At 40.4% G+C, this 26,190-nt stretch overlaps 2 protein-coding genes across 3 annotated transcripts in view; one reads left to right on the top strand and one right to left on the bottom strand.

Annotated features, from left to right (window-relative positions):
- The first annotated feature begins 4,630 nt into the window (after positions 1-4,630).
- Positions 4,631-7,029, top strand: LOC138853194 (probable serine/threonine-protein kinase kinX). The gene has a single exon (XM_070088589.1). It carries the CDS (start codon positions 4,845-4,847, stop codon positions 6,504-6,506), a length of 1,662 nt encoding a protein of 553 aa, XP_069944690.1. The 5' UTR covers positions 4,631-4,844; the 3' UTR covers positions 6,507-7,029.
- Positions 7,030-8,564: 1,535 nt separating this feature from the next.
- Positions 8,565-26,190, bottom strand: part of LOC128690046 (steroid receptor RNA activator 1) — a 54,965-nt gene continuing 37,339 nt past the window's right edge. The window contains exons 4-6 of one of the 2 annotated variants that reach the window (XM_070088590.1): positions 19,138-19,246; positions 16,925-17,041; positions 8,565-9,721 (exon numbers count right to left, since the gene is read on the bottom strand). In XM_070088590.1, coding sequence (XP_069944691.1) covers positions 9,378-9,721; positions 16,925-17,041; positions 19,138-19,246 — 570 coding nt within the window. In that variant the 3' untranslated portion in view covers positions 8,565-9,377. The remainder of the gene's footprint in view (positions 9,722-16,924; positions 17,042-19,137; positions 19,247-26,190) is intronic. The other variant, XM_070088591.1, reaches the window with a different exon arrangement.

Raw genomic sequence — 26,190 nt, 5'->3', positions numbered from 1 at the left:
ATGTTGGTGAGGGGCTCTTGATTTAGGGAATTGGATCTGTGCTCCAGTTCCCCGAATTAAGCCTGAATGCCTTCCACATATCCCCCCCCCCAGGCGCTGTATAATCCTCCGGGTTTAGCGCTTCCCCCTTGATTATAATAATAATAATTTGCATATCTTGCACTTACCTGGAGTTTACCTGGAGAGAGTTCCGGGGGTCAATCCCCTCAAGGAAGGTTCCTTGATGTTGGTGAGGGGCTCTTGATTTAGGGAATTGGATCTGTGCTCCAGTTCCCCGAATTAAGCCTGAATGCCTTCCACATATCCCCCCCCCAGGCGCTGTATAATCCTCCGGGTTTAGCGCTTCCCCCTTGATTATAATAATAATAATCCGGGGGTCAATGCCCCTGTGTCCCGGTCTGTGACCAGGCCTCCTGGTGGATCAGAGCCTGATCAGCCAGGCTGTTACTGCTGGCTGCACGCAAACCAACGTACGAGCCACAGCCCGGCTGGTCTGGTACAGATTTTAGGTGCTTGTCCAGTGCCAGCTTGAAGACTGCCAGGGGTCTGTTGGTAATCCCCCTTATGTATGCTGGGAGGCAGTTGAACAGTCTCGGGCCCCTGACTCTTATTGTATGGTCTCTTAACGTGCTAGTGACACCCCTGCTTTTCATTGGGGGGATGTTGCATCGTCTGCCAAGTCTTTTGCTTTCGTAGTGAGTGATATTCGTGTGCAAGTTCAGTACTAGTCCCTCTAGGATTTTCCAGATGTATATAATCATGTATCTCTCCTGCCTGCGTTCCAGGGAATACAGGTTCAGGAACCTTAAGCGCTCCCAGTAATTGAGGTGTTTTATTTCCCTTATGTGTGCCGTGAAGGTTCTCTGTACATTTTCTAGGTCAGCAATTTCACCTGCCTTGAAAGGTGCTGTTAGTGTGCAGCAATATTCCAGCCTAGATAGAACAAGTGACCTGAAGAGTGTCATCATGGGCTTGGCATCCCTAGTTTTGAAGGTTCTCATTATCCATCCTGTCATTTTTCTAGCAGATGCGATTGATACAATGTTATGGTCCTTGAAGGCGAGATCCTCCGACATGATCACTCCCAGGTCTTTGACGTTTACCTGGAGTTTACCTGGAGAGAGTTCTGGGGGTCAACGCCCCCGCGGCCCGGTCTGTGACCAGGCCTCCTGGTGGATCAAAGCCTGATCAACCAGGCTGTTGCTGCTGGCTGCACACAAACCAACGTACGAGCCACAGCCCGGCTGGTCAGGAACCGACTTTAGGTGCTTGTCCAGTGCCAGCTTGAAGACTGCCAGGGGTCTGTTGGTAATCCCCCTTATGTATGCTGGGAGGCAGTTGAACAGTCTCGGGCCCCTGACACTTATTGTATGGTCTCTTAACGTGCTAGTGACACCCCTGCTTTTCACTGGGGGGATGTTGCATCGTCTGCCAAGTCTTTTGCTTTCGTAGTGAGAGATTTTCGTGTGCAAGTTCGGTACTAGTCCCTCTAGGATTTTCCAGGTGTATATAATCATGTATCTCTCCCGCCTGCATTCCAGGGAATACAGTTTTAGGAACCTCAAGCGCTCCCAGTAATTGAGGTGTTTTATCTCCGTTATGCGCTCCGTGAAGGTTCTCTACATTTTCTAGGTCAGCAATTTCACCTGCCTTGAAAGGTGGTTAGTGTGCAGCAATATTCCAGCCTAGATAGAACAAGTGACCTGAAGAGTGTCATCATGGGCTTGGCCTCCCTAGTTTTGAAGGTTCTCATTATCCATCCTGTCATTTTTCTAGCAGATGCGATTGATACAATGTTATGGTCCTTGAAGGTGAGATCCTCCGACATGATCACTCCCAGGTCTTTGACGTTGGTGTTTCGCTCTATTTTGTGGCCAGAATTTGTTTTGTACTCTGATGTATGTTATCTCACTACAATACTACCACCACCATGTATGTTATCTCACTACAATACTACCACCACCATGTATGTTATCTCACTACAATACTACCACCACCATGTATGCTTTCTCACTACAATACTTCCACCACCACCATGTATGTTATATCTCACAACAATACTACCACCATGATATATGTTATCTCACTAGCACGTTAAGAGACCATACAATAAGTGTCAGGGGCCTGAGACTGTTCAACTGCCTCCCAGCACACATAAGGGGGATTACCAACAGACCCCTGGCAGTCTTCAAGCTGGCACTGGACAAGCACCTAAAGTCAGTTCCGGATCAGCCGGGCAGTGGCTCGTACGTTGGTTTGCGTGCAGCCAGCAGCAACAGCCTGGTTGATCAGGCTCTGATCGACCAGGAGGCCTGGTCACAGACCGGGCCACGGGGGCGTTGACCCCCGGAACTCTCTCCAGGTAAACTCCAGGTAAACACTACTACCACCATCATGTATGTTATCTCACTACAATACTACCACCACCATGTATGTTATCCCACTACGATACTACCACCACCATGTAATCTCACTACAATACTACCACCATCATGTATGTTATCTCACTACAATACTACCACCATCATGTATGTTATCTCACTACAATACTACCACCATCATGTATGTTATCTCACTACAATACTACCACCACCATGTATGTTATCTCACTACAATACTACCACCATCATGTATGTTATCTCACTACAATACTACCACCATCATGTATGTTATCTCACTACAATACTACCACCACCATGTATGTTATCTCACTACAATACTACCACCATCATGTATGTTATCTCACTACAATACTACCACCATCATGTATGTTATCCCACTACGATACTACCACCATCATGTATGTTATCTCACTACAATACTACCACCACCATGTATGTTATCTCACTACAATACTACCACCATCATGTATGTTATCCCACTACGATACTACCACCATCATGTATGTTATCTCACTACAATACTACCACCACCATGTATGTTATCTCACTACAATACTACCACCATCATGTATGTTATCTCACTACAATACTATCACCATCATGTATGTTATCTCACTACAATACTACCACCACCATGTATGTTATCTCACTACAATACTACCACCATCATGTATGTTATCTCACTACAATACTACCACCATCATGTATGTTATCTCACTACAATACTACCACCACCATGTATGTTATCTCACTACAATACTACCACCATCATGTATGTTATCTCACTACAATACTACCACCACCATGTATGTTATCTCACTACAATACTACCACCATCATGTATGTTATCTCACTACAATACTACCACCATCATGTATGTTATCTCACTACAATACTACCACCACCATGTATGTTATCTCACTACAATACTACCACCATCATGTATGCTTTCTCACTACAATACTACCACCATCATGTATGTTATCTCACTACAATACTACCACCATCATGTATGTTATCTCACTACAATACTACCACCACCATGTATGCTTTCTCACTACAATACTACCACCATCATGTATGTTATCTCACTACAATACTACCACCATCATGTATGTTATCTCACTACAATACTACCACCATCATGTATGTTATCTCACTACAATACTACCACCATCATGTATGTTATCTCACTACAATACTACCACCACGATTTATGTTATCTCACTACAATACTACCACCACCATGTATGTTATCTCACTACAATACTACCACCACGATGTATGTTATCTCACTACAATACTACCACCATCATGTATGTTATCTCACTACAATACTACCACCATCATGTATGTTATCTCACTACAATACTACCACCACGATTTATGTTATCTCACTACAATACTACCACCACCATGTATGTTATCTCACTACAATACTACCACCACGATGTATGTTATCTCACTACAATACTACCACCATCATGTATGTTATCTCACTACAATACTACCACCATCATGTATGTGGCCCGGTGTTCTGGTGGCTAAAACTCCCGCTTCACACACGGAGGGCCCGGGTTCAATTCCCGGCGGGTGGAAATTCTGACACGTTTCCTTACACCTATTGTCCTGTTCACCTAGCAGCAAATAGGTACCTGGGTGTTAGTCGACTGGTGTGGGTCGCATCCTGGGGGACAAGATTAAGGACCCCAATGGAAATAAGTTAGACAGTCCTCGATGACGCACTGACTTTCTTGGGTTATCCTGGGTGGCTAACCCTCCGGGGTTAAAAATCCGAACGAAATCTTATCTTATCTTATGTTATCTCACTACAATACTACCACCATCATGTATGTTATCTCACTACAATACTACCACCACGATGTATGTTATCTCACTACAATACTACCACCATCATGTATGTTATCTCACTACAATACTACCACCACGATGTATGTTATCTCACTACAATACTACCACCATCATGTATGTTATCCCACTTTGATACTACCACGACCTACCTGACTATGTTTTTCAGAATATCTTATATATATATACTAGTATGCACTACATTCCTCCAGTTCTCAACCAATTGTTACTTCGCTCAGTTACATTACGATCGTCATTCTTCTCATACCCACAGTTCTAAAGTAACTAAATAACAGAGACTATGATATTTCTGCTCATAACGATATATCCAAGGTAACTAAATAACAGATTTTTACAGAAACTTAATAAGTCTGAGAAAACTACTCTTGAGTTGAGCAAGAGAAATTTTTCAGTTAGAGATTTAGAAAATTTCAATTTCACTAATTTGTCACCCACTACTTAACAAAGTCTTCTTTTCGATTATAATAATAATAATAATAATACTTAACAAAGTATAGTAGTTAGTGCTTCTTTATACAAAGAATAAAACTAGAAAAAATATTATTTTCCGATATGGTGTATAATATTAACTTGGGGTCTGGACCTCAGCCTCTAAGCGAATATCAGAAGCGCATCAGAGATGTGCGCAAGATGTTCAGTGCAGCATCCCGAGAGAACGCACGGAAATTGCGGATGACAAAGGAGGGAAAACATGCACCCACTTTGCTTCCGAAATGGAAAGCCCAGCCAGTGAATGATGAGGAGATTCTCAAGACCCAGCCAGTGAATGATGAGATTCTCAAGACCCAGCCAGTGAATGATGAGGAGATTCTCAAGACCCAGCCAGTGAATGATGAGATTCTCAAGATCCAGCCAGTGAATGATGAGGAGATTCTCAAGACCCAGCCAGTGAATGATGAGATTCTCAAGACCCAGCCAGTGAATGATGAGGAGATTCTCAAGACCCAGCCAGTGAATGATGAGGAGATTCTCAAGACCCAGCCAGTGAATGATGAGGAGATTCTCAAGACCCAGCCAGTGAATGATGAGGAGATTCTCAAGACCCAGCCAGTGAATGATGAGGAGATTCTCAAGACCCAGCCAGTGAATGATGAGGAGATTCTCAAGACCCAGCCAGTGAATGATGAGGAGATTCTCAAGACCCAGCCAGTGAATGATGAGGAGATTCTCAAGACCCAGCCAGTGAATGATGAGGAGATTCTCAAGACCCAGCCAGTGAACGATGAGTTTACCAAGACCCAGCTAGTGAATGATGAGTCTACCAAGACCCAGCTAGTGAATGATGAGTCTACCAAGACCCAGCCAGTGAGAGATGAGTCTCCCAAGACCCAGCCAGTGAATGATGAGGAGTCTACCAAGACCCAGCCAGTGAATGATGAGGAGTCTACCAAGACCCAGCCAGTGAGTGATGAGTCTCCCAAGACCCAGCCAGTGTATGATGAGTCTACTAAGACCCAGCCAGTGAATGATGAGGAGTCTACCAAGACCCAGCCAGTGAGTGATGAGTCTACCAAGACCCAGCCAGTGAATGATGAGGAGTCTACCAAGACCCAGCCAGTGAATGATGAGGAGTCTACCAAGACCCAGCCAGTGAGTGATGAGTCTCCCAAGACCCAGCCAGTGAGAGATGAGGAGTCTCCCAAGACAAAGCCAGTGAATGATGAGGAGTCTGCCAAGACAAAGCCAGTGAATGATGAGGAGTCTACCATGACCCAGCCAGTGAGTGATGAGTCTCCCATGACCCAGCCAGTGAGTGATGGGTCTCCCATGACCCAGCCAGTGAGTGATGAGTCTCTCAATTATTATTATTATAATAAAAAAGAAGCGCTAAGCCACAAGGGCTATACAGCGCTGCCTGAGTCTCTCAAGCCCCAGCCAGTGAGTGATGAGGAGTCTCCCAAGACCCAGCCAGTGAGTGATGAGGAGTCTCCCAAGACCCAGCCAGTGAGTGATGAGTCTACCAAGACCCAGCCAGTAAGTGATGAGTCTCCCAACACTCAGTCGATGAGTGATGAGTCTCCTCATGTGGAACACGCTCAAACTGTCAATGAGCCTATATTTAGTAAGCTTATCCCTCAGGAGGAGCTTATTAAGCTTATCCCTCAAGAGAAACTTACTAAGCCTGTCCTCCAGGCTAGGTCCAGTAACCTCGTCTCCCTGGTTCAGAAAATGGCAATAGACAATTCACAAAGCAGCACCTCTCCCATTCCTTAGAATTACCTCGGGTTGGGCACACACTGCTTGCCAACATCTCTGGCATACGGTCCTCGGTGGCCATTTACCTTATGGAACCCTATGAGGCCAGCTTTCTGTCCCAAAATACAGACATTATAGCTAAACCCACAGCAACCACTGCAACTGGCTCCATGGGTATCAAAAACGTCCTCCATCCTGTCTGCTGGAATCCTAGAGTAGTAAAACTCTCGAAACCCAGCAACCTTATTTCAATGGTTAATCAAGGACAATTCAAGGAAATCTGCAGGAGTCGGTAACAGGAAATTCAACTGAGCGTACACCTGGAGGGCGTTCCAGGGATCAACTCCCCCGCAACCCGGTCCACGACCAGGATGAATTTCCCTTCAGACTGTCCAGTGCCATCCCACATGATGGTTTCACAGTGTAAATAGAATGTAAAAATTAACTTTTATTATTATTTTATTATAATCACAACTAAGCGCTATTTATCTATTAATTTATTTCTAATACCACGGAAATGTTATTTTATGGATCAGTTTTTGTTTTTGTTCATTTATTTTTTATTCAAATTCAAATTCCAAGTTTATTCTCTATAAGGATTACAATGCTGAGTTTACAGAATTTGGTTATTGTATGGTTTACATGTAGTAAAATAATAATTACAGTGTACCACTAGAACACCTAGCATGGCTAGGCATTTCGGGCAGACTTAAATTAAATCTTAAGTTTAAAATATTACAAAATTATGAGGTAAGTTGGTATTATGGCTAAGTGACTAAATACTAGTTGTGAGTTTAGCAATGTGAATGCTTTTGTTTTGGCACTATACATAGTTTCAGTATTGGAGTATCACAGGCCAACTTATGACTAGTTAAGATTCATTATTTTGAGATTGAGATTGATATTTTTTTGTTTATGGTCAAATGGGTGAGTGTAAGTGTTAACCACCAAGTGGTATTCGTGTAATTAGTTGACAGGGTGTATCAGGGAGATAAGATGTTTTCTGATGGTAGTTTTGAAGGTGATGAATGTGTCTGCAGTTTTAGAATTTCAGGTAGGGTGTTCCAGATTTTAGGGCCTTTGACATACATTGAATTTTTGTAAAGGTTTAGTCGGACACGAGGAATGTCATAGAGATGTTTGTATCTGGTGTTGTGCCTGTGGGTTCTGTCGCAACTATCAAGAAAGCGTTTTAGGTCAAGGTTAATATTGGAATTTAAGGTCCTGTAGATGTAGATTGCACAGTAGTAAGTGTGGATGTACTGAACAGGGAGTAAGTTTAGATCTATGAAGAGTGGGGGGGTGTGTTGCCAGGGATGGGATTTAGTGATTATTCTTACTGCGGCTTTTTGTTGGGTTATTATTGGCTTTAGGTGTGTTGCTGCAGTTGAACCCCAAGCACAGATAGCATAGGTGAGGTATGGATATATAAGTGAATGGTATAGTGTGAGAAGGGCAGTTTGCGGCATGTAGTATGGTATCTTGGAGAGGATCCCAACCGTTTTGGATACTTTTTTGGTTATGTGTTGGATATGAGTGCTGAAGTTCAGGTTGTTGTCGAGGTATAGGCCTAGGAATTTGCCCTCATTATGCCTGGCAATTAGAGTGTTGTCGATCTTAATGTTAATTTGCGCATCTCCTGCTCTGCTACCAAACATAATGTAGTAGGTTTTGTCAGTGTTAAGCATAAGTTTATTGGCTGTCATCCAAGTCGATATTTTGATCAGCTCCTCATTAACAATGGTGTTGAGGGTGGCAAGATTAGGGTGAGAGATGACATAAGTCGTGTCGTCAGCAAAGAGAATGGGGTTCAGGTGTTGAGATACGTTTGGAAGATCATTGATGTATATGAGGATGAGCAGGGGACCAAGGACACTTCCCTGCGGAACTCCAGTATCAAGTGGCTGTGTTGTTGATGCTGTGTCTTTTATGGTGACATACTGATACCTATTAGTAAGGTAAGATTTGAAATATGCAAGCGCATGGCCTCTTATACCATAATGGTCAAGTTTGTGGAGTAGGATGCCGTGGTCTACTGTGTCAAAGCTTTTCTTAGGCCAATAAAAATTCCTAGTAGCATGTTCATTAATTTTATTTTTGCTAAATAAATGCTAATACAAATAGGGACATGTCAAAAGTAACCCTTTGGTACAATACAGTAAACCATTACTGGTATAGCCAATTTAGAAAAAAAAAAAAGACTCAACCAAGTTTACAAGAAAATAACGGAATTACAAAATAAAATTTACCAAAGTAAAAGCAGTTAATTAAGCATTTCTATTACCCAGATCAAGAATTACTATGTGGTCTGTGGGCTCTTAGGAGTTTGTAGAATAGTAAAATATTTTTTTTTTTTCAATGCACATACAGGTGGAAAACCATTAAGTAAATAGTATGGTATTTTTTCATACTATAGCATTAACTGTGTGTGACTATAATAACAGGAATAAGGATTTAACATATGGAAGTCTGCTGAATATTTGGAAGCTTAAAAGACTTCATACTCTCAAAATTTTGGACCCTCTGACCTAAGGTATCAATTTTATTACTTGTCCCTATATCTTTAGGGACAAGCAATGAAACATTAAAATTTAAAAAATAAAACTTTTTTTTAAAGTTATAAAAAAACTGCACCCATTAAAATGGCCTACAAAAGATATGCCAAGATAAAACAGCAATCTGTAATGATAAATATGTAGTGTATTGTAATATGTACACAGAGTTAAAGGAAGAGGCACTCTCCATGTATGTACAACACACAAAACAAGTGAAACAGAGTAGCCAAAGGTATTGAAACAAACATTTAACTTGGATTCTCCATGAAAGTATGCCACAGTAAGACCCACCTCAAAACATCACTGATCTAATCCAATATCCCAATTATTTTTCTCAGGTGTTTTGAGTATTGTTACTACAGTCGGATACACTGTGACATGTAATGGCACCATCCTCACACTTTCTCTCTACACTACTTTCTTCCTCACTGATTGATATGTCTCTAATAGCCATTTCAGAATTTACTTCTAGTTCACATTTATTTTTCTTGAACTTTTCATCATTTTTATTTAGTACAGTACTATTTAACACACTTTTTGTTTTACAGTTTGATTGGTTACGGCACTCAGATATTAATGTCTTGATACCAACCATCCAAGGAGTACATAGACTTGTGTAATCTACAATGAGACCCTGATGCAAACTCCAAGCAGTTTCATATTCCTGTTGGTTTAGCGCTGAAAGAAAAAATGATCTGAATTAATTGCAGTTTGTCAACTTAAATCAATACACTACACTGTATGGTACAGTACAGTATATACTGGATATTGTACATAATTTTCTAGAAATAATTATGTAAAACAAAATGGAGGAAAAATAAGGAATAAAAAAATAAGACCAAGAATTACAGGGGAATAAATTAGTTGATGTAAGTAGTAGGTTAGTAGACAGCAACCACCCAGGGAGGTACTACCGTCCTGCCAAGTGAGTGTAAAACAAAAGCCTGTATTTGTTTTACATGATGGTAGGATTGCTGGTACAGTGGAACCTAGAAAATCGAATGTACCAAATATCGAACATTTCGAAAATAAGACCATTTTTTCGGACAAACTGTGTACCAAAAATCGAACGCATTTCAAATTTCGGACCGCCAGGTTCGGGACCTGTCCGCTGGCCCGCTCTGTCCGTGTCCCCGCGCAGGCGCCGTGAGCAGTCTAGCTTTGTTTATGCTTGAGTGAACACTAACCTGCGATCTCATTCACACATTTTACGATTATTTAATTGTGTTTAGTGCTTGTGGGGCTGTGAAATAAGCTGCCATGGGCCCAAAGAAACTTGCTAGTGGTACCCCTGTGGTAAAGAAGGTGAGAAACACCATAGATGTGCAGAAGGAAATAATACAGAAGTATGAGATTGGAGTGGGACTTGTTGAGCTTGCCAGGATGTACAGAGGACTGTGGACAGTTATTTTGCAAGACAGAAACAGACGACTGTGGAGTTATTTTGTGAGACAGAAACAGACGACTGTGGACAGTTATTTTGCGAGACAGAAACAGACGACTGTGGAGTTATTTTGTGAGACAAACAGACGATTGTGGACAGTTATTTTGTGAGACAGAAACAGACGACTGCGGAGTTATTTTGTGAGACAGAAACAGATGACTGTGGACATTTATTTTGCGAGACAGAAACAGACGACTGTGGAGTTATTTTGTGAGACAAACAGACGATTGTGGACAGTTATTTTGTGAGACAGAAACAGACGACTGTGGAGTTATTTTGTGAGACAAACAGACGATTGTGGACAGTTATTTTGTGAGACAGAAATGGACGACTGTGGACAGTTATTTTGAGAGACAGAAACAGACGACTGTGGAGTTATTTTGTGAGACAAACAGACGATTGTGGACAGTTATTTTGTGAGACAGAAACAGATGACTGTGGATAGTTATTTTGTGAGAGAAACAGAGGACTGTAGACAGTTATTTTGTGAGACTGGGGTTCAATGACTCAAGCTGGTCCTAGTGGCATTAAAATACAGAGAAGGGAAGCAACCCCAGAGAGGGCTTTGATACCGGAAGTCCTCATGGAGGGGGATTCTCCTTCCAAACAATAACCCCAACTCCCTCTCTTCTCCTCCCTATCTTCCAGATGCCATCACCAATCTTCAGTAAAGGTAAGTAAAAATGTTATTTTATATTACTATACATAATTAAAGACTATAGCATTTGTTGTATGTAAAACTGTAATTAATCTCTATAAAATGTATTATTTCTGTGAATATTTTTGGGTTTCTGGAACGGATTAATTGTATTTCCATTATTTCTTATGGGAAATATTACTTCGAATTTCAGACTTTTCGAATTTAGAACTAGCTCCTGGAACGGATTAAGTTCGATTTTTGAGGTTCCACTGTATCTTTTTTCTGTCTCATAAACATGCAAGATTTCAGGTATGTCTTGCTACTACTTCTTACACTTAGGTCACAGTACACATACATGTACAAGTATATATATACACACCCCTCTGGGTTTTCTTCTATTTTCTTTCTAGTTCCTGTTCTTGTTTATTTCCTCTTATCTCCATGGGTAAGTGGAACAGAATTCTTCCTCCGTAACCCATGCGTGTTGTAAGACTAAAATGCTGGGAGCAAGGGGCTAGTAACCTCTTCTCCTGTACAAATTACTAAATTTAAAAAGAAAAACTTTTTTCTTTTTGGGCCACCCTGCCTTGGTGGGATACGGCCGGTTTGTTGAAAAAAAAAAAATTAGTTGAATATACCAGGTAACATGTATGGCAGAGTTATTACTGAAAGAATTAAGGGTAAAAGAGTAGGATTGCAGAGGAACAAGGTTTCAGGAAGGGTAGGGTATGATGTGATGACCAAGTGTTTACATTGAAACACCTAAGTGAACAATATTTGGTTAATGGCAATTAACTTTTCATTCCATTTATGGATTTAGAAACTGCATATGATAGGGTAGACATGAAAGCAATTTGGCAGATGTTGCAAATGTATAGAATAAGTAGGCTACTTAAAGCAGTTAAGCTTTTTTGTGGATAGTGATGCACAGGTTAGGGTATGTAGGAGAGAGGGAGAGTATTATCCAGTAAAAGTAAGCCTCAGACAGTGTGTGATATCATCATGACTGTTTAACATATTTATAAGTGGGGTTCTAAAAGAAGTGAATGCTACAGTGTTAAGGACAGGTGTGGGACTGAAAGAAGGTAAATCTGGTATGGAGTGCAAGTTGTCACAGTTGCTTTTTGTGAATGACATACGTAGTTTGTTTTTGGAGATTCTGAAGAGAAGTTGCAAAGGTTGGTAAATAAATTTGGGAGATAATTTACACCCTTTAAATGAAGGAAATTAAAAGTAAACATAGGAAAGAGCAAGGTGATGAGAGAATAATAAAATATAGGCAATAAGAGATTAAATGTCAGATACATTTGGGAAAGGATTTGTCAGCAAATGGTTTTATGAGAGATGAGGTGAACCATAGAACTGACAAAGAAAAAAACTGGGTTGTGCACTGAAGTATGTATGGAGACAAAAAACTTTAACCATAGAGGCAAAAAAGGGGGAATGTACCAGAGTACAGCATATACATACCCCTTTGACGAGTTTCAAGAGTCTTTCTACTCCCGGAGCCTGACCATGGGCCAGGCTTGTCACTGAAGAATAGGTGTTATGCATGGGCTTTGAATGTTGCACTGAGGAGGCTGGAGGAAGCAGAGATACTGTGTTTGAAGGTAATGTGTGGTGTGAATATTATGCAAATATAGGAATTTGGAGATCAGAAAGAAGTGTGGAGTTATTTTTTGGAAGGCTAAGGAGGAGTTCCTGAGGGGGTTTGGGCACTTAGAGAGGATGGAGAAAAATTGGATGGCTCATAGGGCACATAAATCTGGGGTGGAGGGAAGGAGTAGAGGCCATCCTAGGAAAGGTTCAAGGGAAGGGAGGTAAAGGAGGTTTTGGGTGCTAGGGGTTTGGACATCCAACTGGCTTGTGTGAGCATGTTAGACAGGAGGAAAGAGTATAGACAAGTAGTTTTTATAATTTGCAGTGGAGTTTGAGCAAGGTAACATTTATGAAGAGATTCAGGGAAAACCAGTTATCTGGACTAGAGTCCTGGGGGTGAGAAGTATGTTTGTTGCCTGCACTCTGAAAGAGGGGTGGGGATGTTGCAGTCTGGAGGGTCTTATGAACTGTGATGTTGGTACCCTTCTGGCAAGAAGGGTGGCCCGTGGCCTGGAAGGCAAAGCTCTCGCTTCATACGTTTTGAGGGTCCACGATTCGATTCCCGGCAAGGGTGGAAACACTGGGAGAGTTTCCTTACACTTTTTGTCCCTGTTCACCCAATGGTAAAATGGGTACCTGAGTGTTAACCAACTGGTGTGGGTTGCATCCTGGGACAAAACTGACCTAATTAGACCATAATGCTCTATATAGTAGTACATATGTCACTGATGTCAGTTAGGCCTGTATAAGATATTATATTAAGAGAGTGATTGAATGAGTGACAGTGAAAGTGTTTTCTTCTTTACTGGGTCACCCTATCTTGGTGGGAGATGGCCAGAGCATTAAAAAAATTTAAGTGGAAAAAGCACAAGTATTTAAAAAAATTTATAACACCAGTGTTAACCCTTTCAGGGTCGAGAGGCCCTCTCCTTAATTTGTTCTCAGGGTCGAAAATTTTTTGGAAAAAAAAAAAAAAATCTTATGAAATGATAGAGAATATTTTCCCCATCATAATGATACCAAAAGTATGAAATTTGATGGAAAACTTACGGAATTATGCTCTCGCGAAGTTAATGATCTCGCCGATGCGTAAACATCGGCGATTTCACCCACTTTGAGCCCTATTTTTGGCCAATTCCTGTGTACTAGTCGACAAAAATCATATTTATTTCACTAGAACTCCATTTTTTCTATTGAATGAGTACAAGAAACCACCCATTTACCAATTTCAACTATCCAATAAAGTGGTTAGAAATTGGCAAAATTGCCAATTTCACACAAATTTCAGAAGATGCCAATTTCCAAATAGGGTCCATAATAAACAAGACAAACATTCCTGGCACTAAAATAACAAGTTCTCTGTTCATTAGTCACATCCCCAGGCCCCTCTTATATTTCTTTTGCTTTATACTTTGAATTTTTATTCTTACAAAAAATAGAAGATTTACTGTTATGCAGACTACTGCATTAGTGTAGAAATGGTATAAATAATATCAGTGCACTTGTGAAAGAATACTAGACTCACCAGTTGACGTACATGTATTCGATGCTTGGCATGATTTGTTTACTTTTGAACTTTGGTAAAAATCGAACATTTCTGCTACTTTGAGCTCAATTTCAAGGTACTTTTCATTGTGAAACCAGTCAAAATCATCTCAATTTCTGTAATATGTCTTCAATTCTATAAAATGAGACCAGGAAAACTAGAATACAACCATAAATACCATACGAAAATAGTGTAAAGTCGCTGTTTTAATCCAAAAACACGGTCAAAGTTTTTTTTTCTCATTACGCACTGTGTGCTGCAGGATTTTTTTTATACTGTGTACACTGACCACATAGAACCATTCTTTCATATGTAGGCCTACCAGCTTTCTCTCGCTAGATTTGAAGGCCTAAAATTTAGGTGAACTAGTACGTCAATAACCCTGGTGCGAACGCTGTACTAGTATGTCGAAAACCCTGAAAGGGTTAAATAAATTAACCAGGTTAGCCAACTACTTTCAACAATCTTGTTTCAGAAATAAGAATTTTTTTTAGCACACCAGTCATCTCCCACAACAGTATGTGACCCAAAAAGAGAAACATACTTCCCATCATTCATACAATAGCTGTCTTGCCAGGAGGGTGCAAACATCACAATTCATATAACCTACCAAGCTGCAACATTCTCACTCCTTCAGACAGCAGGACTCTAATATAGCTTACCAGTTTTCCTGAATTCTTTTACAAGTGTTGTCTTTCTCACAACACCACGTCAAGCCGTAAGAAACACCGTCTCTACTCCGACCTAACATGCTCACATAATTTTAATAGATGTTCAAGCCCCAAGCAATCAAAACCTCCTTTATCCCCTCCTTCTAACCCATCCTGGCATGACTCCTACCCCTCCTTCCTTCCACACCAGATTTATACACTCTCTCAGTCATCCTCTCTAAATGCCCAATCCACCTCAATACTCCCTTCCTCAGTTCCCTGAATTATACCTTCCACACCATTTTTTAATTTCTACAGTCCAAATTCTCTGCATAATATTCGCACAATACTGATCAACATTACAATAACACTGCCTCCAGTCTTTCTCACTGCAATGTGTAATGCCCATGCCCCACACCCATATACAAGTGTTGGTAGCTATACTCTGGTATAGTTCCCTTTTTTTTTAGTCTCTTTATCCATTCTATTGTTCACCTCAGTTTTCATAGCCCCATATGTTTAAATGTACATTCCCAAATATCTGAATACCAAATATACATTTCATCAATACTCCCTCTCTCTAATCTGATATCCAATCTTTCACTGCCTAGACTTTTTACTTAATCTTCCATTGCCTTGCTCATTTTTATATTCACTTTTAATTTCCCTCTTTTACATACCCTCCCAAATTCTTAAATCAACTTTAGCAACTTCTCTTCTGAATCTTCCCCAAAAATTTGTTATTGGCAAAGAGAAACTGTGTCAACTACTTTGTATCATTCATTGTCTTTGAATCCTGCGCCTCTCCTCAACATTGTAGCATTCACTTCTTTTCTTTATGTTTGTTAAACAACCATGGTGACATCACACATCTTTGTTTACTGCATACTTTTACTGGGAAATAATCCCCCCTCTTTCCTACATATGTACCCTAAACTGAGTTCTACTGTTCACATAAAAAATCTTCACTGCTTTTACTAACTTACCACCTATTCCAAATACTTGCACCATCTGCTTTGCTATCTACCCTAGTATACTTTTTTTTTTTTTTTTGACAAACTGGCCATCTCCCACTGAGGAAGGGTGACCCAAAAAAGAAGAAACACTTTCATCATCATCCACTCCATTACCATCTTGCCAGAGGGGTGCCGATACTACAGTTCAAAACTGCAAACATCCCTAGCCCTTCTTCAGAGTGCAGGCACTGTACAGTGGAATCCCGGTTTTCATTCTCGATTCATTCCAGAAGGTCAGTCGAAATCCGAAATGAACGAAAACCGAAGTAATATTTCCCATAAGAAATAATGTAAATCCACTTAATCCATTCCAGACACCCAAAAATATTAACAAAAATGCATTTTATAGAGAATAACTATAGTTTTACATACAGAAAACAATGAGAAATAAATATAAATGACTAATTTTAATGGATAAATGAACAATTAAATCACTATTATATACCTGTATTGGAGACTCTTGTTGGCGTATGGAAGAAGGTGAGGAGGGGAGGAAGGAGAGGTTATCTTTACCACCATCACTACCCCCCTCTACCACAATCACCACCACCTTTTACCACCATCACTACCACCATCACTACCACCCTCTACCACCATCACTACCACCCTTTACCACCATCACTACCACCCTTTACCACCATCACTACCACCCTCTACCACAATCACTACCACCCTCTACCACCATCACTACCACCCTCTACCACCATCACAACCACTACCATCATCACTACCACCCTCTACCACCATCATTACCAGCTTCTACCACAATCACTACCACCCTCTACCCCCATCATTACCACCCTCTACCACCATCACTACCACCATCACTACCACCATCACCACCACCCTCTACCACCATCACTACCACCATCCAAACCTTCTTTTCCCCCATGGTGGCTTATTTAGCAGTCGTGCTCAATAAACAAGCACAAAAAGCAATCGATTATTACGAAATGTTTCAGATGAACGTGTGGAGTATTACTCACTCAACAAGTGACAGAGGCAGACTGTCACGTATGTGTGAGCGGCATATCCTGGGTGGGCGGACGCATCTGATATGGACAATTTCTGAGTGGAGGTATGAAACCCGGGGTAAAATTTTGCTGAAAAAAGTGGTAAAGTGGTTGAAATTCAAATTGTAAGGTATCCGCACCGGACGAAATCCGGGGTTCCACTGTACCTCCCACCTCCAGGACTCAAGTCTGGTTCCTCTAAATTCATAGATGTGACAAAGAATGTCTCAGCTTTAAGTATTGCTCATTTATTTGTTTCAATGTTAATACTTGGTCAATACACCCAACACTTCTTAAATCCTAAGCCTTCCATCAAGGGAGGTTGCTTAACCCTTTCAGGGTCCAAAGGCCAAATTTCAAAGTGCACACCAGTGTCCAAGAATTTTCAAAAAATAATTTTGCTATTTTTTCTTATGAAATGGTAGAGAATCTTTTTCTGGAGGTAATAAAACAAAAAGTATGAAATTTGATGGAAAATTGACGAAATTATGCTCCCACGAATTTTGATGTGTCAGCGATATTTACGCATCGGCAATTTTGCAGACCTTTGACTCCCATTTGCGGCCAATTATATTACTCCAGTCTACCAAATTCTTAGCTATTTCACTAGTATTACTTCTATTCTATCGATTGAGCACAAGAAATCGCCAAGTCAACCATTTTAACTACAAAATAAAGTGACCGGAAATTGGTAATTTGGCCAATTTAATGCAAAGTTCAAAATATTCTAATTTCAAAATAGGGTCCAGAATAAACAATGCAAGCATTCCTGGAACTAAACCAACATTTCCTCTATTCATTAGTTACATTTTCAGGCTTTACAAATGAATTCCAATTTTTATTTAAACCAAAAAATAGAAGATTTATTGTTATGCAATATTGTAATAATTGCATAAATAATATCACCATATTTGTGAACATATATCAGACCCACCAGCTGGTGTATATTAGACGTGTGGGATCATTTGTTTACTCTTGAACATTGGCAAAAATTTAACATTTCTGCTATTTTGAGCTGTTTCAACCCATTTCCATTACTAAAACCAATCAAAATCATCTCTATTTCTGTAATATATCTTCCATTCTATCAAAAGAGACCAAGAAATCGCAAATACAACCATAAAAAACATACGAAAAAACACTGCAAAGCCACTGTTTTAATCGAAAATTACGGTCTCAGTTTTTTCTTTCATTATGCACTGTGTGCTGCAGGATGTTTTATGTGGTGCACACATACCACATAGATGTATTCTCTCATATCTAGGCCCAAATTTACCACTCACAGCTTATCAGAGTGAGCTGAGCTCATGGCGTAGATCTACGGTTTGGACCCTCAACGTATAGCCGTAGATCTACGGCACGGACCCTCAACGGGTTAATGCTGGTGAAGGGTTCTTAATCTGGTGTGCACCAATTTCCTGAATTAAGTCTGAAGGTCTTCTATACCCCCCACCTACTGGTGCTGTATAATCCCTACAGGTTTAGCGCTCCTCCTCCTCCATAATAATAATAATTATAATAATAATAATAATAATAAATAATCCTAAGCCAATTACACGGTATAAAAACTAAAGTTATAATAAATACTGACATATATTACCCAAGGCAAAAAAATATGCTACTGTTGAAAGCTACAAAGGAAATTGTATGTCCATTTCCAAGGAACAAATGCCTTTCATCAGCATCAAGGCACCCCCTTAAAGGGCATTTATAAATAAAACTGTGCATGATGCTGCACAAGATAGTTTTTTCACAATATCCCATGAAATTTTTACATTGGTTGCATTCATGTGAATAAAAAATATATAAATATTACATGATTAGAAAATTGTAGCCATTTTCTTAGAAAAAAGGTACAAGCTATTACATTGGTGTCAAACAATTCTGTTGAAAAGTAAAGAATGCCTAGGCAGTTTATATTGTGGCCAACCCTACTATCAGAACTGATAAATATATGCCATGTACATGTGCTGTATATATATTTTTTTTAACACTGACTATATCCCACACAGGTAGGGTAACCCAAAAAAAGAAACATTTGCCATCATTCATTCAGTCACTGTCTTTCAAGGAGCATGTTGACATTATATCTTGGATTACCCTCCAAACTGCAACATACTCATCCTTCCTCCAGATCTGCTGTTTATTTATTTGTATACATGTTGACTGAACAACATGACTCTTACCTTCAGCAAGGGACAGCATCCGCTTCTGAACCACTACGTTGAGTTTACCATCAAGCCACATCATTCTCATCATATGAATTCGCTTGCTGATTTCATCCCGAATATTATGCTGTTGATATATTAATTCTTGTTAATGTTATTAATTTAAAGAATTTTTACAGTAATAAAATATCTACTAATTTTGCTAGCAAGAGAAAGTATAAATCACATTATACCTTGCAATTTTTGCATTGCATTAAACTTTTGTAATTTCTAATTTTCTTTTTACTTGGATGGCAGCCGACTGCCATGTCAGGAGATGCAAAGAAAAAAATATTCACCATTATTAATTAAAGTGCTGTCTTAAATAGTGTGCTGATATCACAGTTCAGATTATCCTTCAACTGCAACACTCCCACCTCTCCAAAGTGCAGGGCCTGCCCTCCCCACCTCAGGACTCGAGTCCGGCTAGCCTGTTTCCCTGAATCCCTTCATAAAGTTACCTTGCTCACACTCCAATAGCACAATCATTAAATACCACTTGTCCCCATTCATTCCTAACACAACCCTGATGGATGCTCAAGCCCCTAACACTCAAAGCCTCTTTTTACCCACTTCAACCACTGCTGGAACAACCCCTATTACATCCACCTTCCACCCCAGATATACGTACATTATCTACCTTTATCATCCTATTCCTCTCTATCCTTTCTACATGTCCAAACCATCTTAACATAAACCTCCTCAGCCCTCTTGAATTATGTCCTTGTTAATCCCATATTGTCTTTTAATTTCTGTACTTCAGCTTCTCTGCAAACAAATTTCCACTGTCTCTAGCTGCCTCCTTGTTGCAACATTCAGAACCCCTTCCTCACACCCATATAAAAGTATTAGCACCACTACACTCTGGTACATTCCTTGTTTTCCCTCCATAGATAAACTATTTTCTTTCTACAAGTCTCAATACACCACCCACCTTTCTTTTCCAATCATCTTTTTCACGATTCCCCTCGTCTTTCGTACTGTATTACCCTTATGAATTCAGAGTTTAATTTGATGATTATAATAATAATAGTCTTTCACAGACCCATCAGCTTACATGTCTTCTCCCAAATACCTAAAGACATCCACATCTTCCAGACCCCTTCTCTCCAATCTGAAATTCAGTTTATCATTACCTAGTCTTTTTGTTGCCCTAATCATCTTGCTCTTTTCTTCATTCACTTTTAATTTTCTTCTTTCACATACCCTTCCAAATTCCACTAACCCTTGCAATTTTTCTTCAGAATCTTCCAAAAGAACTACATTATCAGCAAGAGCAACTATGATAAATCCCACTTTGCCTCAGATCTAACATCTTTTAAACCCACATCTCTTCCCAACACCCTTGCATTCACTTCTTTTACAACCCTCATTTCTAAATGTTAAAAACCATAGTGATATAATGCAAGTATATCTAAGTCCTCCTTTCACTGGGAAATAGGCCCCCTTCTTTCTATATACCTTAACTTGTTCCTCACTCTGCATAAAATCTCAACTGCTTTTTAGTAACCTTCCTCTTATTCCATTCATTTGCAACTTCTGCCACATGACTCTCCTATCCATCCCATCAAATGTTTTCTTTTCTACTGCAACAAAAGGCTCTACCTTTATCTTAATACTGGTATGCTTCAATGTAAACCACTTGGTCTACACATCCCCCTGTCCTGCCTAAATCTTCCCGGTTTCTCTGCAATCTTTCTTTCTTAATCCCAAACCCTTTTAATAATAATTCTACCATATACTGTACCCAGTATACTCAATGGGCTTATCCCCCTATAATTCACACAATCTCTCTCTGACCCCTTTTCCTTTATACATGGGAACTATGCATGCTCTTTGCCAATCCTGTGGTACCTTCCCTTCTTTCATGCACATATTGAACAAACATGCCAACCTCACCAACACTATCTCCACCTTTTATTCAGTGTGTCTTAATCTCATCTAACTCAGTTGCTTTAAAGCCTTTTCATTCTACACACTGCTTCACACACCTTTCCCACATCCAACTCAGGCTACTCCTCACTCTTATATCATCTTATGCCTTCCTGCCCCATGCATTAAATTGCCACCTTCCCTTCACATAAACATTCAACAACTCTCCATCTTTCCAGTACCTCCCATCTAACATCTTCCCTCTTTTATTTTTAACTGTTAAGTCCATTTGGTCGGGAGCAAGAGGCTAGTAACCCCTTCTCCTGTATATATTACTAAATGTGAAAGGAGAAACTTTTGTTTTTCCTTTTGGGCCACTCCGCCTCTGTGGGATACGGCCGGTGTGTTGAAAGAAAGTCCATTTGCTCTCCAGGCTTCTTCACCTTATTGATCTTTCTCCAAAACAAATAAAGACTAATATATCCTTTCATTTTACACTCCCTCACCACTCTTAACATCCCCCTTCCATCTATTATCACCTTCACTTAATCATTCCACCAACTGTTCCTCTTCCCACCCATACCCACCCTCCTATGGCCACAAAACCTCAAGTGTGCACTCAAGCCATGAATTCTTAAGTTTACTTCTCTCTGACCTCATTTCTTGCACTTTCTGTGGCCCATCTTTCCCCAATAGTTGTTTATATCCTTTCTGAAACTGTTGCTTATATTTTTTCTGAAACTCTCTCTCTCTCTCCATTAGTTTATTTTCATTTCCCACTTACTCATTGCTGCCAATCTCTTTGTACTCCATCTGGCCCCTTACTTTGCTACCACTAAATAATAATCTGACATATCTGTTGCTTTTAAAACAAGCACATCCATAAGTCCAGTTCTGTTTACTAATGCATAGTCTAACACTGTTATCACTGCACCTTATATCATATTTTGTATACTGTACTTATTTATCCTCAAAGTAAGTACAGTATATGTATTACCTATTACTTAACCCCATTTTCTACACACAATTAAATGTTCTCCATTTTCATTTACCCCTGGCACTCCTAACTTACCTACTATACCACCCATAGAAATCTCACTAATATTTAGTTCCCTGCAATAATAATTCTCTCGCTTGTCTCAAAAGTCCCTATGCATTCACTTAACACTTCCCAAAATCAATCTTTTTTATATGCCTTTAGACCCCCAAGTGCATACACACTCACTGTAACTCACTTCTCGCATATCACTTTTTTCCTAACCCATATAATTATTGAAATTATAAACTTCTAATACCCCTCTTCTTTCCATAATTAATAGTTTAATATTACTGCTTCTCCTACCTTAGCTCTAATTTTCTCAGAATACATCTTGCCTCTTCCCATTTACCTTTCCCATCAAATTATTCCACCCCTTTTAGCTTTGTTTCACCTAGTGCGAGGACATCTTGCCTCTTTTCACTCGTAACAAAAACAATCAATTCTTTCTTACCTGTACCATACCCCCACACACATTCAAACTCCCAAATTTCAAAATTTGCTTTGACTGTTAAGTAATTCAACAGAGAAAACGATATGGCTGGTTTGTTGAAAGAAGATATTACTACCTTCTGCCCCCTTAATCCTGATGTTTTAGTCTCCTTTTATGACACTTATGACTTACAGAGGAAGAATTCTACCCCACTATCCCTATCAAATAAATATACAGTAGGGCCCCACTTATACGGCAGGTTAGGTTCCAGGCTACCACCGGAAAGAGGACATTGCCGGAAAGCAGAATGCCATTTTAAACTTGCTATCTGGCATATAAATGCCAGATAACAAGTTTACACTAACATATATCTGGACTATATATCTGGAGAGAGTTCCGGGGGTCAACGCCCCCGCGGCCCAGTCTGTGACCAGGCGGCCTGGTGGATCAGAGCCTGATCAACCAGGCTGTTACTGCATGCTGCACGCAAACCAACGTACGAGCCACAGCCTGGCTGGTCAGGAACCGACTTTAGGTGCTTGTCCAGTGCCAGCTTGAAGACTGCCAGGGGTCTGTTGGTAATCCCCCTTATGTATGCTGGGAGGCAGTTGAACAGTCTCGGGCCCCTGACCCTTATTGTATGGTCTCTTTAACATGCTAGTGACACCCCTGCTTTTCATTGGGGGGATGTTGCATCGTCTGCCAAGTCTTTTGCTTTCGTAGTGAGTGATTTTTGTGTGCAAGTTCGGTACTAGTCCCTCTAGGATTTTCCAGGTGTATATAATCATGTATCTCTCCCGCCTGCATTCCAGGGAATACAGGTTTAGGAACCTCAAGCACTCCCAGTAATTGAGGTGTTTTATCTCCGTTATGCGTGCCGTGAAGGTTCTCTGTACATTTTCTAGGTCAGCAATTTCACCTGCCTTGAAAGGTGCTGTTAGTGTGCAGCAATATTCCAGCCTAGATAGAACAAGTGACCTGAAGAGTGTCATCATGGGCTTGGCCTCCCTAGTTTTGAAGGTTCTCATTATCCATCCTGTCATTTTTCTAGCAGATGCGATTGATACAATGTAATGGTTCTTGAAGGTGAGATCCTCCGACATGATCACTCCCAGGTCTTTGACGTTGGTGTTTCGCTCTATTTTGTGGCCAGAATTTGTTTTGTACTCTGATGAAGATTTAATTTCCTCGTGTTTACCATATCTGAGTAATTGAAATTTCTCATCGTTGAACTTCATATTTTTTCTGCAGCCCACTGAAAGATTTGGTTGATGTCCACCTGGAGCCTTGCAGTGTCTGCAATGGAAGACACTGTCATGCAGATTCGGGTGTCATCTGCAAAGGAAGACATGGTGCTGTGGCTGACATCCTTGTCTATGTCAGATATGAGGATGAGGAACAAGATGGGAGCGAGTACTGTGCCTTGTGGAACAGAGCTTTTCACCGTAGCTGCCTTGGACTTTACTCTGTTGACTACTACTCTCTGTGTTCTGTTAGTGAGGAAATTATAGATCCATCGACCGACTTTTCCTGTTATTCCTTTAGCACGCATTTTGTGCGCTATTATGCCATGGTCACACTTGTCGAAGGCTTTTGTAAAGTCTGTATATATTACATCTGCATTCTTTTTGTCTTCTAGTGCATCTAGGACCTTGTTGTAGTGATCCAATAGTTGAGACAGACAGGAGCGACCTGTTCTAAACCCATGTTGCCCTGGGTTGTGTAACTGATGGGTTTCTAGATGGGTGGTGATCTTGCTTCTTAGGACCCTTTCAAAGATTTTTATGATGTGGGATGTTAGTGCTATCGGTCTGTAGTTCTTTGCTGTTGCTTTACTGCCCCCTTTGTGGAGTGGGGCTATGTATGTTGTTTTTAGTAACTGTGGGACGGCCCCCGTGTCCATGCTCCCTCTCCATAGGATGGTAAAGGCTCGTGATAGGGGCTTCTTGCAGTTCTTGATGAACACGGAGTTCCATGAGTCTGGCCCTTGGGCAGAGTGCATGGGCATGTCATTTATCGCCTGTTCGAAGTCATCTGGCGTCAGGATAACATAGGATAAGCTTGTGTTAACCAAATTCTGTGGCTCTCCCATAAAAAATTCATTTTGATCTTCGACTCTCAGTCCGGTTAGTGGCTTGCTAAAAACTGAGTCATATTGGGACTTGAGTAGCTCACTCATTTCCTTGGTTTACTTGGTCCCACTTTATGTTTTTGTTATTGAAGTTGAATTTGGTGAATGCACCCTCGTGACTAATCTCGTTATGTCAGTCTGGGGCTCCGCGCATATATGTCTGAACCTCAATTATATTGTGATCTGAGTATATTGTTTTTGATATGGTGACATTTCTTATCAGATCATCATTGTTAGTGAAGATGAGGTCTAGTGTATTCTCCAGTCTAGTAGGCTCTATTATTTGCTGGTTTAAATTGAATTTTGTGCAGAGATTTAAAAGCTCGTGTGAGTGTGAGTTGTCATCAGAGCTGCCTCCTGGTGTTATTACTGCAACAATATTATTTGCTATATTCCTCCATTTTAGTTAGCAATAGAACTAGGCATTAAAAACAATAAAAAGTAAAATACACACACAGTACATTCATTACTTACCTTAAAATATTTGTAGTCTTAATGTAGGGGGAGAGGTGGGTAGCGTATTTATTTGTAGGAAGTCAGGTGTGGGAGGTATGGTAGCTAGCCAGACCAGGCCACCCCACCCACATGTAATATACAGTGGACCCTCGACTAACGCTATTAATCCGTTCCTGAGAGCTCATCGTTAGTCAAAATAATCGTTAGTCAAGTTAATTTTCCCCATAAGAAATAATGGAAATCAAATTAATCCGTGCAAGACACCCAAAAGTATTGAAAAAAAAATTTTTAACACATGAAATATTAATTTTAATACACACAAACTGAAGAAGACATGCACAGTTACATGACACTTACCTTTATTGAAGATCTGGTGATGATTGATGGGATGGGAAGAGGGGAGTGTGTTGATGGTCTTAGTGTTTAGAAGGGGAATCCCCTTCCATTAGGACTTGAGGTGGCAAGTCCTTTTTCGGGGTTACTTGCCTTCTTCTTTTAATGCCACTAGGACCAGCTTGAGAGTCACTGGACCTCTGTCGCACAACATATCTGCCCATAGAGGCCTGTACCTCCCATTCCTTTATGACATTCCTAAAGTGTTTCACAACATTGTCAGTGTCACCATTAAACACTTGTTCAGGTTTCAGTCCTTCACTGTCTATGTACTCCTTGAATTCCTGCACATATTTTTCAGCTGCTTTTTGGTCCAAACTGGCAGCCTCACCATGCCTATATCACACTATGTATGCCACTACGATTCTTAAATCTCTCAAACCAACCTTCGCTGGCCTTAAATTCACTCACATCACCACTAGTTGCTGGCATTTTTCTAATTAAATCGTCATGCAACTTCCTAGCCTTTTCACATATGATCGCTTGAGAGATGCTATCTCCTGCTATCTGTTTTTCGTTTATCCATACCAATAACAGTCTCTCAACATCTTCTATCACTTGCGATCTCAGTTTCGAAAACATAGTTGCACCTTTGGCAAGAACAGCTTCCTTGATTGCCGTTTTCTTGGCCACAATAGTAGCGATGGTTGATTGGGGTTTTGTGTACAGCCTGGCCAGCTCGGAGACATGCACTCCACTTTCATACTTAGC

The sequence above is a fragment of the Cherax quadricarinatus genome, chromosome 25 (assembly GCF_038502225.1).
Source record: "Cherax quadricarinatus isolate ZL_2023a chromosome 25, ASM3850222v1, whole genome shotgun sequence".
NCBI lineage: Eukaryota > Metazoa > Arthropoda > Malacostraca > Decapoda > Parastacidae > Cherax > Cherax quadricarinatus.
This window is presented reverse-complemented; position numbering and strand designations above follow the sequence as displayed.